Source organism: Cryptomeria japonica, chromosome 6 (genome assembly GCF_030272615.1).
Source record: "Cryptomeria japonica chromosome 6, Sugi_1.0, whole genome shotgun sequence".
In the NCBI taxonomy this organism is placed as follows: domain Eukaryota; kingdom Viridiplantae; phylum Streptophyta; class Pinopsida; order Cupressales; family Cupressaceae; genus Cryptomeria; species Cryptomeria japonica.
The window spans coordinates 76,419,074-76,431,161 of NC_081410.1; the positions used below are offsets into that span (position 1 = coordinate 76,419,074).

Below are 12,088 nucleotides of genomic sequence, written 5' to 3' on the forward strand. Positions count from 1 at the left end.
CCTTTCCATGAATGTAGAAATTCTTTCATCTTCCTCCATCTTCAAGCTTTCGTATCTTACCCAGTAACATTCAAGTTTTGCAATTTTAATGGTGGGATCACCTTCATTTAGAGTCTGCAACTTGTCCCATATAGCTTTTGCTGATGATTTATCTAATTGTCCCATGATTTGCTGATTTGATAAAGCACTTAAGAGGGCTTCTCTGGCTTTGCAGTCATTTTCAATGTTCTTTTCCAAGTCTTCCAGTGCAGGATTGCCAGATGTCGGATCATGAGGAGTTTAACTTTTCTGAGTTATTTCCCAATACATCTTAAATGAGTCTCCATCTGAATCTTCCATACTCCATAGTTTGTTCCATAAAACCTAGGGTTGTCCTTCTGGAAAATAGTAGTCAAACTATTAGTTGCCATAGGATCTTCCTCAAGCAGTTAAGCTTCTACAAAAAGAGGACCAGACTTTGATACCAATTGTTAAGATAACCAATGAACAACTAAGAGGGGGGGAGGTGTGAATCAGTTGTTAACAAATTATGTGAATTAAATCACTTAAAACCTTTTACCGAAATAACTGATAAAGCATTAAAGCATAATTGAAAACCCGAGAATCAATACCGTGCAACCATAACACATAACACCATGATTTGTACGTGGAAAACCCAGTAAAGGGAAAAACCACAGTGGGAAACCTACCCACAGTTAGATGACACTTCTATAGAAAGTATATGACTACAATAGGGGCTTGCACATCCAGGAAGGTACACTGCCTAGAGTGCACTGCTCATCATAATGGAGTATCGTTGACTACAAAAGAGGTCAACCACCCCAAAATATCTGGACAATAATTTAGAGAGAACTGACAGTGATAGCATCAAACATGCCAGATTACAGTTCTGGTTAAGGTCAATATCAGAGGTCTAAAAACTCTTACATAAAACCAACTCGATCACCTCTACTCGACCAAATCCTCTACACAAATATTATTACATTATTCGCTTCTTACCCATTCAGACATGATATACAATGAGATCTTACATATATTTACACCAACTTGGGACCTAACCAATTAGGTTGGCCACTCAAATGATAATTCAATAGATCCATTACATAATCCTGAACTAAAATCATAAAACATGTCGGCCTAAGGCCAAACAAACATCATCTAATCAATAAAACATCCTGAAAGCGCATCGAAGGATCCACCAACATGTTAAATGAAAATTGATCCATAACCTAGATAACACTGGACCTAAATTAGGTCCACACACGCAAAATTAATGACATGAATCAGTCGAGGCACGAACACAATCAACATCAACATCCTGAATCCCTTCTAGAAGCTGCACCAACACCACTTATGTATTACATCAAAGATCTTCAATAAAGCTTTGCAAACCCTTACTGGACCTACAAAGTAGGCTTACTAGAACATGAGATAGCATCCAATCATGAAGTCAATACCAACTGACTGAAACATACTTCAAAAGCATACGAACCATCCATACAAACAAATTCCATCATCTAGATCATACTAGTGACAATGAACTGATAATCTTCCCAATCCAATCCTTCTATTGGAAGCCGGTAAACAACCATAACAACTAGTGTTGACATCAATGCAGCACATAATCAATTCCATCATGTGACCAAAATATGAATGATCAATGCGCCATTAGAAAGAATAGTACACAGGTATGACTATAATTGCAAGAATATCTAAAAATATAAAATTTGTTATAAATTAACAATTTCAATTTATTCCAAAAGGAAATATTTGTTATAAAGTGTTGTGATGGGAATATTCAAATATTAGCATGCCCATTATATTTCTCATTTAGTTGTGTACCCACTTTGATGAGAATGCATTAATGACATGCAACATGCTCTTATTTTAAGCTTGGTTCATGGCTAGATTCATATTAACATCCATTTCACTCATGTTTGCTTCACTTTCCATGCATTCATCATCTAGTCATCGTTGTTGCCCATTTATTCATACTTACTTCCATATATATTCTCCTCCTAGCTCAAAATTATCATTTTACCCCAATGTTCATTTTTAGTGGAAAACAAGGAGAATTTTGTATTACATATCCATTCATAGAATGTGTCCTATTGACACAAGCATTGCACCTCTTAACATTGTAAGTTCTAGCAAATTACTTTATCATATATTATTATCAAAATTTCATAGTATCATCTAAGTAAACGTTTAAGATACGATGATTAGCATTCAAGTGGACAATCTAGATCAGTAAATATTTTATTTTTACTCAAGTATATCATTTATGCGACATTCAATAAAAAGTGGTATAATATAAATTCAAAATTTATATAAAATAACAAATTTAGATATTAAAAACCTTAATTGTTACATATATGTCAATGATTCTATTAAATGAGACGATACTTTATTTCATTGAAAACCAAATTTTCCAAACAGTCTAATTTTGAATTTTTTATTCATTGTATATTTTAGATCTACCAAATTTTTTGAAAAGAAATAACAAATAAAATAAAATTGTTTAGATTATTGATGTGATATTGTAGAAGTTTAAATATCATGTTATGAATCCATTTATAGGAAAAAGATGTGTTCATATTTCTGGAATTCACTATTTAGGCTAAATAATCTGCACCTAATACCCTTAAAAGCCAACTAAATGGTCTTTTAGCTGCAATAGACACTAGAAGAGTGTATGCTTGATCAAATGAAGAGAAAGCTAGATGTAAGCCTTTCCCATTATAAGTGTCTGCATTTGCAGGGCTACATAAAATATTTTAAGAAACAAAAAGCAGACCAGTTAATACACCAAATTCTTTGTTTGATTATGTTTGACTAAAACCAAAACCATACCAATTTTTCAAGATCCATGACAGCATCCATATGATTTTTTCTTTTTTATATTAAGTTTCAAGCTAAAATTTTGTCATTTATTCAAACACGAGTAAAGTTTAAGCTGGCCCACATCACACCACAGCTTAGTATGTGCTGTTTAAGCCAGGCCATAAAGACTCCTGTGATACGCCATAAACCATATGCTTCAGTTTCAGGTTCCTCTCCGTGCATTCAACGACCAAATTTGCACGACCACCAAATGTTTTCCGCTAAAATTCAATAGAAATATGGCTGTCATGGCTGGATATTTAATGGAGCGGTGATGTCGTACTGAAGATTTTCTTCATGCGCAGCTCCCAGCAGAAATACAACGGGATTTGGTAGGTGGAGTAAATACGCTAAGTCCGTGCTTATAGAATTCAACGTACACCTTGTCACACCTAACACTCTTTCCATTACAACTTCATATCTACAAGTAGACTCTACATACACTTCGTAGTGGGCTTATATATACAGTAGACAGCAATCCTTGTTTGAACCATCACCATTTGCTGACTCAATCCTTTTAGGCAAGTAAAGAGAAGAGGTTTCCATTACAATGGAGAAATCAGGCTTAGCAGAGTTCAACGTGGAGATTGTGGAGAGTTACCTTGTGCAACCATGCCTGCCAGATTCGCCCAGATCCACTCTCTATCTCTCCAACCTTGATAACCAGCCATTAGTGAGAATAGCCTTCAATACTTTGCTTGTGAAAATGTTTTGCCACATCCTGCCAAAATAATCCGAGAAGCTCTATCAAAAGTGTTGGTGTTTTATTATCCTCTGGCTGGGAGATTGAGAAAGAAAGAAGACGGGAAGCTTCAAGTGGAGTGCACAGGAGAAGGTGTTCTTTTTGTGGAAACCATGGTAGACAAGAACCTGTCAATCCTTGGAGATTTGGACCAGCTGAAGCCATCATTTAAGCAGCTTCTTTCTAGGTTTCCTTCCAATACAGCTATTGAGGACGCTCATCCCACGGTTCTTCAGGTAACATTGCTTTAAGAAAGATAAAATAACTAGGAAAATTCACTTAATATTGTTGTTGTATTTATTTGACAATATATAGTGATGTAATATGTTTATTGATGGTATATGTTTTTTTTAATGATCAATTTTACTATAGGTAAACCATTTTGCATGTGGAGGTTTTGTTGTAGCAGTGAATTTTCACCATTGTATATTTGATGGACGAGGAGTAGGGCAATTTCTCAACAGTCTTGGAGAGATGGCTAGAGGACATGTTAAGCTATCTATTGAACCAATATGGGATAGAGAGATTCTTAAACCAAGGAACATGTTAGTTCATGAGTTAGAATTCATTGAAGAAAAGAAACAGAGTACATCTCACTTAGAGACACCTACAATATATAAAGAATCGGTTCAAATGTCTCTTACCTTAGGTTTTGAGACAATTAAGTATGTGAAAGATGGAATTATGCCAAAATGTATTGATATTTGTACTACATTTGAGATTTTTGCAGCTTTGGTTTGGCGAGCAAGGACCAAGGCACTTGAAATTCCACATACTCAAAATGTTAGTATTTCCTTTGTAGTAGATGTGAGGAGATCATTTAATCCCCCACTACCAAATGGATACTATGGAAATGGTATTGTTGGTGCATTTGCAAAAGCTATTGTGCATGATGTCATAAACAAACCACTTTCATATCTAGTGAATATTATAAAGGAAACAAAAATGTCACTAACTAATAGGTATCTTCTATCAATAATTGATACAAAGCAATTTCCAACAAATGTTCATAGCAACCAGGCTAATATAATTTTAAGTGATTGGAGGTGGTTGGGGTTCAATGAAGTTGACTTTGTATCAGGAACTCCAGTGAACATATGTCCTATTATCTGGAATGAGAATGGATAGAACTTGTCAAATGTTTTTCTCTTTCTCCATTCTCCTAAGAGGACGAATGATGGATTTAAGGTGATAATGTGGATGCCTCCACAAGAATTCAATTTATTTGAAATTGAAATAGAAGCCATCACCAACAAATATGTTATTAACAGTTAGGTGGTTTTTGTTGTTGTCTATTAGGTATCAGTTTTATGTGTCTATCTTTGGGACAATGTTTTGTAAACAGGGTTTTGGGTCCCTTCAAAACTTTTATCCTATAATAAGAAACAAATGTGTTATGAATGCTTCTAAACATTAATGTATTGGTTAAACCTTTTCATTTTAAAATAAAATTTTAGATGAGCTCATGGACAAACTTTCTCAAAGTAAGTTAATTTTTTAATGTTTATACATTTATTCATTAAATCTATAAAGTGGTTTGGATAAATAAAATAAAAAATTAATGCTTTTAAATTAAAGTAATTTAAAAAAAATAAAAATGACATGGTGGATTAATTAAATATTGAATTTTAATCTTAATTTAATTTCTAAATATATTTCCTTCTTCACACAACCAATTGATTTTTGTTTATATGATTTATTTTTCCTATCTTAAATATCAATTATATTAGAATGATTTTTTATAATGTGTTTATTCCATCTAAATAATTTATTATTTTTATTTACTAAAATTCTTCCATCTCAACAATTCAAAGTTTTTATGTAGTAAATAATTTATGTTTTACAATGTTTCAAAATTAATGGATCTAATAAAATATTTTAGATTTGCATAGGTAGACATAGAAATAACAAGTATTTAAATATAGTTATATAAAAAATTTAATTTAAAATATAACAATTTTAATTTCAAAAATTTAAATGTCCTTTTAGTAATCTCTTGAAGGAAATCACTAGATAATAATATCATTTTTTATATTTTATTTAATATGTTTTAAATACAAGATGTTACTGTTAGGGTTCTAGTTTATAGATGATGAATTACTATATAATTTTTTATTATAAATTGTAATGAAATTGATATATATTTTTTTAATTGTTAGTAATATTCTCCATTTTTTATCTACAGAAGGAAAAAGCCTATATATGTTAAAACAAAGTTACATGTTGCTTTGATAAGCATGGATCTTTATTAGCCACATGAGCACCCTACTGTTGGGATCCAAGAACACTAAGAGGGAGGGGGGTTGAATCAGTGTTCTGCTAGTAAGATATGATTTTAACTTTTTATAACATACACATATAAACTGGTAAATGAAGAAACATATAACTTGATGTAAATAAACCATCCACATAAATGAACACCATAACACACATAATTTATACGTGGAAAACCTCAGAGGAAAAACCATGGTGGGATTTGTGACCCACAATATCAATTCACTACCTATATGAAATATATTACATAGAAAGGGGGCCTGCACATGCAAGAAGGCACATTGCTCATCACAAAAGAGTCTCAATGACTACAAGCTTCTGTTGAGATAAAACAGTAATAATGAACTCACAAAATGCATCTGCAATGCTAAAAAGAGTTCTGGTTATAGCTTTCCTCTTTACCAGTTCATAAACCCTGAACACTTCTAGCGGTATCTCCTTTCCTCCAAGAATTCTTTACAAACCATCTATAGATCATTGCATGATATAACATTCGCGTACAAATGATCTACGTGCATATCCTTCACATTACTCATTCTCCTATATCCTCCTTATAATCTATCATGTCATAATGACCTTAACAAACTGACCTATATACCCTTATAAACAATATGCCTTATGTCGGCTTACAATACATTATAAAAGATATACAATGTTGGTCTTATACAATAATTACAAAATGATTTTACAAATAAAGCTTCCTTCGGATCCTAGATTGATGTCGGTTTCACTGAAGTGCTAGATGTCAGTGTCGGTGTCGGGGTATGCCTCTTAATGCTAGTATATGCCAATGTATGCTTCCTAATGAATCTTGTTTCCATCAATGAGAACATATGAATCCAATGAGTGTCAATTGCCAACAATCTCCCCCTTTGTCATTGCTGGCAACACTCAAGTAAAAAATGGATTCCCTGTCGATTCAATTGAAACATAATGTATGTTCCCCCTAAGCAATACACTCTATCTGATATCCTTCCCATATTTTTTTGTCTGATATTTTTCACATTATATACACTCACCCTTTGGCATCAATTCAAAAGAACGGTGAAAGAATTGAAAGAATTTGGTTCAAAATCGGTGGAAAAGAATGAATAAATGCATATTACTTTACCAGAGCTTGACCAATTTCAAAATTTCCGAAAAAGATTTGTCTAGCAACTGTAAATATGTATCCCAATCAATTTTGAAAGTTTCAAATATGGATACAAGTCCACTCAGTAGGTGTGCGAGTGTTTCCTTCTCTGTAACTTCTACTAGTGTGGGATTTGCAAGTATATCCATATATTCTCTCTTATGTACACCAAGTGAATCCAATCTGGGACTCACCAATCCTCTGAGACTCCTTTCTCTCTGAATGATCTTGTCTCTTTCCTTTTCAAAAGCAAAAATTTGGTTCTCCAAAGATAAAATTTGTCCATCAATAGATGTTGTGAGTGAGGTTAATCCATCAAAAGAATTAGCAATATTAGCAACCTTTTCATGTAACTCCTTTAACCTGCTATCTACATTTGCTGTAAGGATTTCTATATTACAAAAGACCCTATAGATATTAGTACAATGTTTCAAAGAATTTTCAATAAGAATCAGTTTTTCTTCAATCTTCCTCTTCTCTGTTTCAATAATTTGGTCAAAAGCAACTCTTTTAGCCAAAGTAAATCTCCCAAGTGCCTTCCGGTCTGAAATCTGCTACAATGATTCAAAGTTGTTAGATATATACTCAATTAAGGCCTTAAGCTTGTCGGAAGGGCTTGCTTCATTTTCAATCATACAATTAGGAATTAGTCTGTGCAAAAATGTAATTGACTGATCTATTATTCCTTTATCTGTCGATCCCTCCTTTATTATCTTTTGAGTAGCTACCATCATTAACTCAGTGGGACTCATCTCAGTGATTGATTTCTTCTCAACTTGAGAAGTGTCAATTGATAAAATTTTTGTTGGGGAATCAACATCAACTGCCGGTATAGTCTTCTCAGTCCTCTTTACCTTATCCTCTTTTGCATCGGTGGCTTCGCCACTTGATGCAGTATCTGTTACTACTGATGGAGTATTATCCATAATATTATCAGTACCCTATACATTATCTACATTGCCTTACTCAAAAGTTGTCTTTGTCGGTATTGACTGTACACTCTCCTTTGTTGCCAGTGGTGTCTGTACACTCATAGTTACTACCAGTTTATTCAAAATTTGAACTGAACTACCCAAAAAACCTTTCCATTTAGATTTGTTCGGGATGGTGGAAGTTGTTGCCTTAAAAAATTCTTCTTGGGAGCTGAGAAAATATGGATTCTTTTGGAAGAATTTGGACCAACCATCTCTGGTCTCATTTGTTACCTCATTTACCTTGCCCATCATTAGGTTATTTGTCGGGGTTTTCTATTAAAAACTATTTTGTTTGCAACATCAATGCATAGTTTCATTTCCTCGGTATTTATTGAGCCACACTTACTCAAAAGTTCTACTTCCTTAATTTCTCTATCCCTCTTGACTGCATCAAGTCTTCTTGCATCTAACTTATTATACAGTGATAAAGGAATTTCCTTCAAAATTTCTACTAAAGTTTTCTTATATATATCTATGTGTAACAAAATTGCCTCTTCAATTTCATTCTGCTCATTATCATCTAAGTTTTCATAGTAAATAGATACATTCTTCAAAATACCATCCTTTGTTATCTCATCTATCAATTTAGCATAGGTCATTGTAACCTTACCAGATTCAATTCCTTCATCACTCTTTTTCTTATTGCTAGGGGTTGCAGGAGTGGATGAGACTAGTTTCCTTCCCGGAGGTGTGTGTGCAGTAGGTTTTGTCACTTTTCTCACAAGTTTCCTCCTTGGCTCCACCTTCTTCTCCTCTATTGGAGGCTTGTCAGCTTTCTTTCTCTGTACCCTTCTGAATGCTAGAGGTTCATTATCCTCTGTATCAAAATCAGAAGTGATAGAAGAAATGAAATTTTCAAGCCTCTTCTCCTTAGGAGCACTAGCCACTATCGGTTCTTCTATCGGTTTGGATCCAGAACCCATTTCAGTACCAATCCTATGAATTAAATTCTGAACAAATGCTGACATCTTATCAATTTTTTTTCTCTTCTTTTCTTTTCTTGTTGAAGCCAATTTTGACTTCAAGAGCCTTCTCCTCCGCAGTGCCAAGATGTTCAGTTTTGTCATCTAATGGATCTTCAAGTAGCATTTTTGCATAAAGTTCCAAAATGTTATCATCTACTTCATACCCTAGCTCAGTGACCCATATGGTCCTAGGTTCTATTGCCTCCGTGAGGGTTTCATTAGTTTTTACCATAAAAAAAAATATCAGTGGAGTATTTCTGCACAATGTGCTTTGATATCCTTTCCCTCTGTCTCGTGTTTTCTTGAAAAGTTTGAAGTAGCCCCAAAGCTTTTCATCCCTGCTAGTATCAAGACCCGTGATTGCATCCTTGATTTTCATACCTATCGGTATGTCATGAGCCCAATGCTTCTTCCCTAGACCAAGTAGCTCATTTATGAAGTACAACATTAAACAGACAATGAGATTCCCAAACCTAAAAGTTCCTTTCTTGACACCCTTAATTTTCCCAAGATTCAATATTAGTTCACTTCTCAGCCATTCACATAAATCATATTTTCCATCAATCTTTAACATTTGGTGTGCAACATGGATACAAGAACTGGCAATGGATTTCAATCGACTAGATTGAGTTACCTTGTAACCGATGATCATACTTGCAAACTTCAAATCTATGTCTTTGATGGTGTTGATTCTCATTGATCTTCCATCATGGGTTGCACTGGTGAGCTTCTCAACCTTAGTGTTGGAGATCTTCTTCTTAGGTTCTTGTCCGACTTTGGGTAAGTCGATGACTGCCTAAATTGCTTCCTTGGTGATCATGTAGGGTCGATCCAGCCAGATGAACTCATTGTGGACCCTGCTCAGATTATATCTGATCACTTCATCCTTGAATTCTGATATGTATAGAATACCAGTTAACCCAAGATCTTTGATGACTTTATATTTCGACTTGATTGTTCTGGAGCTGACCAGTATCACAGATTGATACATGTCCTTGATCTCCTCAGTGCCTAGATCTTCCAAGGTGTAGTCAATAAATTCCCTTACATCTTCTACATACAATACATCGTCGGGAACCCTAGAGAATGCGCCCGTAGAGTCTTCCTTCTTGGCTATTTGGGGAACTTCCTTGAAAACGGGTCTCGGCCTATCCTTAACTTCAACAATGGTGGGATTTGAAATGAAAGTAGGAGAAGATGATCTAGATGCCATTTCAAAGAAATACCTAAAAATGATCATTGGTTTGAAGATTTGATTGCTTCTCAGATAATTGCTGGAAATCCTTTCAGAATGCCTTTGCTCACTCTTAATTGCCTAAGATTCACCTTTGCTTCACTTTGGATTGCTTGAATGTTGGGTGACTAAAAATGAATTCACTTTCCCTTTTTATCAGCGAGTAAACCCTAATCCTTCACTGTCATAAATGATTAGCGATGTACCCTACCAGATGTCGGTTTCATAGTTTTATGCCAGGTAAACCTCCCTCAATGATTAATACAACTCTCCAGATCTCTTTCCAGATCTCTTTCGAGGAATATGCAAGATTTTCAATGAATTTTCCAACCCCTAAGGCATGTGTCTTGGTTACTGGTTGAATTTCTTGTCGCTGCAGGAATGCTCTGTTCTACCGGTGGAGTTACTATTGCAATTATCGGTGTAGTTTCATCTCCACTTGGTTCTTCAGACTTTCTAACCCATCTCTTAGTGTGATCTTGTTATATTTCATCTACCTTCCGCTTTCCTTTCTCATTTTCTTTATCATTGCTCACCGGTTTAGTCTTGCCTCTGTAGTACTTAGTAATATGACCTATTTTGTTGCATGGATAACATGTAATATTGTTCTTTTGAATTTCTTTAACATATCCGGTGTCATTCCTTGACCTACATTGATTAGCCAAATGTCCAAACTTTCCACATGCATGACATTTAACATTCATTCTACAATCTTCTGACTTATGACAATATTTCTTGTAATTTGTGCATTGACCGGGAATAAAATTGTAGTTTTGATTTTCTTTATTTCTACATTGTTTAGCCATATGCTCAAATTTATTACAAACAAAGTATCTACTGTTGAATTTCTAAGCATTGGATTTCCTTACCGGTTTCCTCTGTTCTGATGATTTCTGCATACCGGTTGTCCGATCTTTATTTCCAGTATCAGAGCTTTCACCTTGTACAAATCCAACTCCTATAGAATCATCACTCTACTTTTGTCTTTTCAATAAGTCATCCAACTGTGCAGCACCGATCCTAAATTTTTCTTTATACTCACTTGCAGTAGTCAGATCATCTCTTAGAGTTATTATTTGTCTTTCAAGCTCTTGTTCATTATTCTGGGATTATACTGTTGACTCTAAATTTTGCTTTGGGGACGAACAACCTTATGGGAAATTCAGTGTTGGGGGACCAAATTGTGCAAAGGAACACTGAATGACCTTCGGGATTGAGAAGTTGACTCTTCCTTTGGTTTTGAGGAAAGGAAAAGGAAACAAATACTTTTTAAAAATGAGATACTAAAATGCTTAGGTGATATGCTAGATCATTAAGAGACAATGAACTAACAGAAATCAAGAAATATGGGTAACTTCTGTAAGCCCATTCAAAAATCCACAAATCCGAGTCAAGGACATAATTGAAAATACAACCAAATTTGCTTGAAAACATAGGGGAAACATTCATCACGCATTCACTAGATAACAAATATAGAAAACATAGTTTAATCAGTGAAGTCTTAGATAAAATACTCCCAAAGTTTATCGGAATTTTCAACAACAATAGCACAGAAAACACTATTAACAGTAGGCCAAGAGAGACATCATAAAGGTCGCATGCACAATCTAAATAATCTTCTTATAACAAGACCAAAATAGTTTTTTAAGGATGGAAACATAAGAAAACCCCTACTTAGCAAATTAGACTCTTCTTCTCTTCCTCTCTTCTCTCCAAAAATCCTTCTCCTTTCTTTTTTTGGGTGGAAAAGAACATCGCCTTTAAGTAAGCCACTGCCCCTACTAACAGCTTCCCAAAATGCCAAAATAGCACAACCCCCCCAAACAGAAAACATGGCGTGTCTCTACGGAGTCCGCACCTAGCAAAACAAACCCTGCAACACGA

At 34.6% G+C, this 12,088-nt stretch overlaps 1 protein-coding gene across 1 annotated transcript in view; it reads left to right on the forward strand.

Moving 5' to 3' along the window:
* The window catches only part of LOC131064150 (3'-N-debenzoyl-2'-deoxytaxol N-benzoyltransferase-like), a 145,491-nt gene extending 140,562 nt beyond the window's left edge, over positions 1-4,929 (forward strand). The window contains exons 5-6 of the mRNA XM_059221914.1: positions 3,551-3,873; positions 3,998-4,929. Of these exons, the coding sequence (XP_059077897.1) occupies positions 3,551-3,873; positions 3,998-4,753 (1,079 nt within the window). The 3' untranslated portion in view covers positions 4,754-4,929. The remainder of the gene's footprint in view (positions 1-3,550; positions 3,874-3,997) is intronic.
* Positions 4,930-12,088: the final 7,159 nt, after the last annotated feature.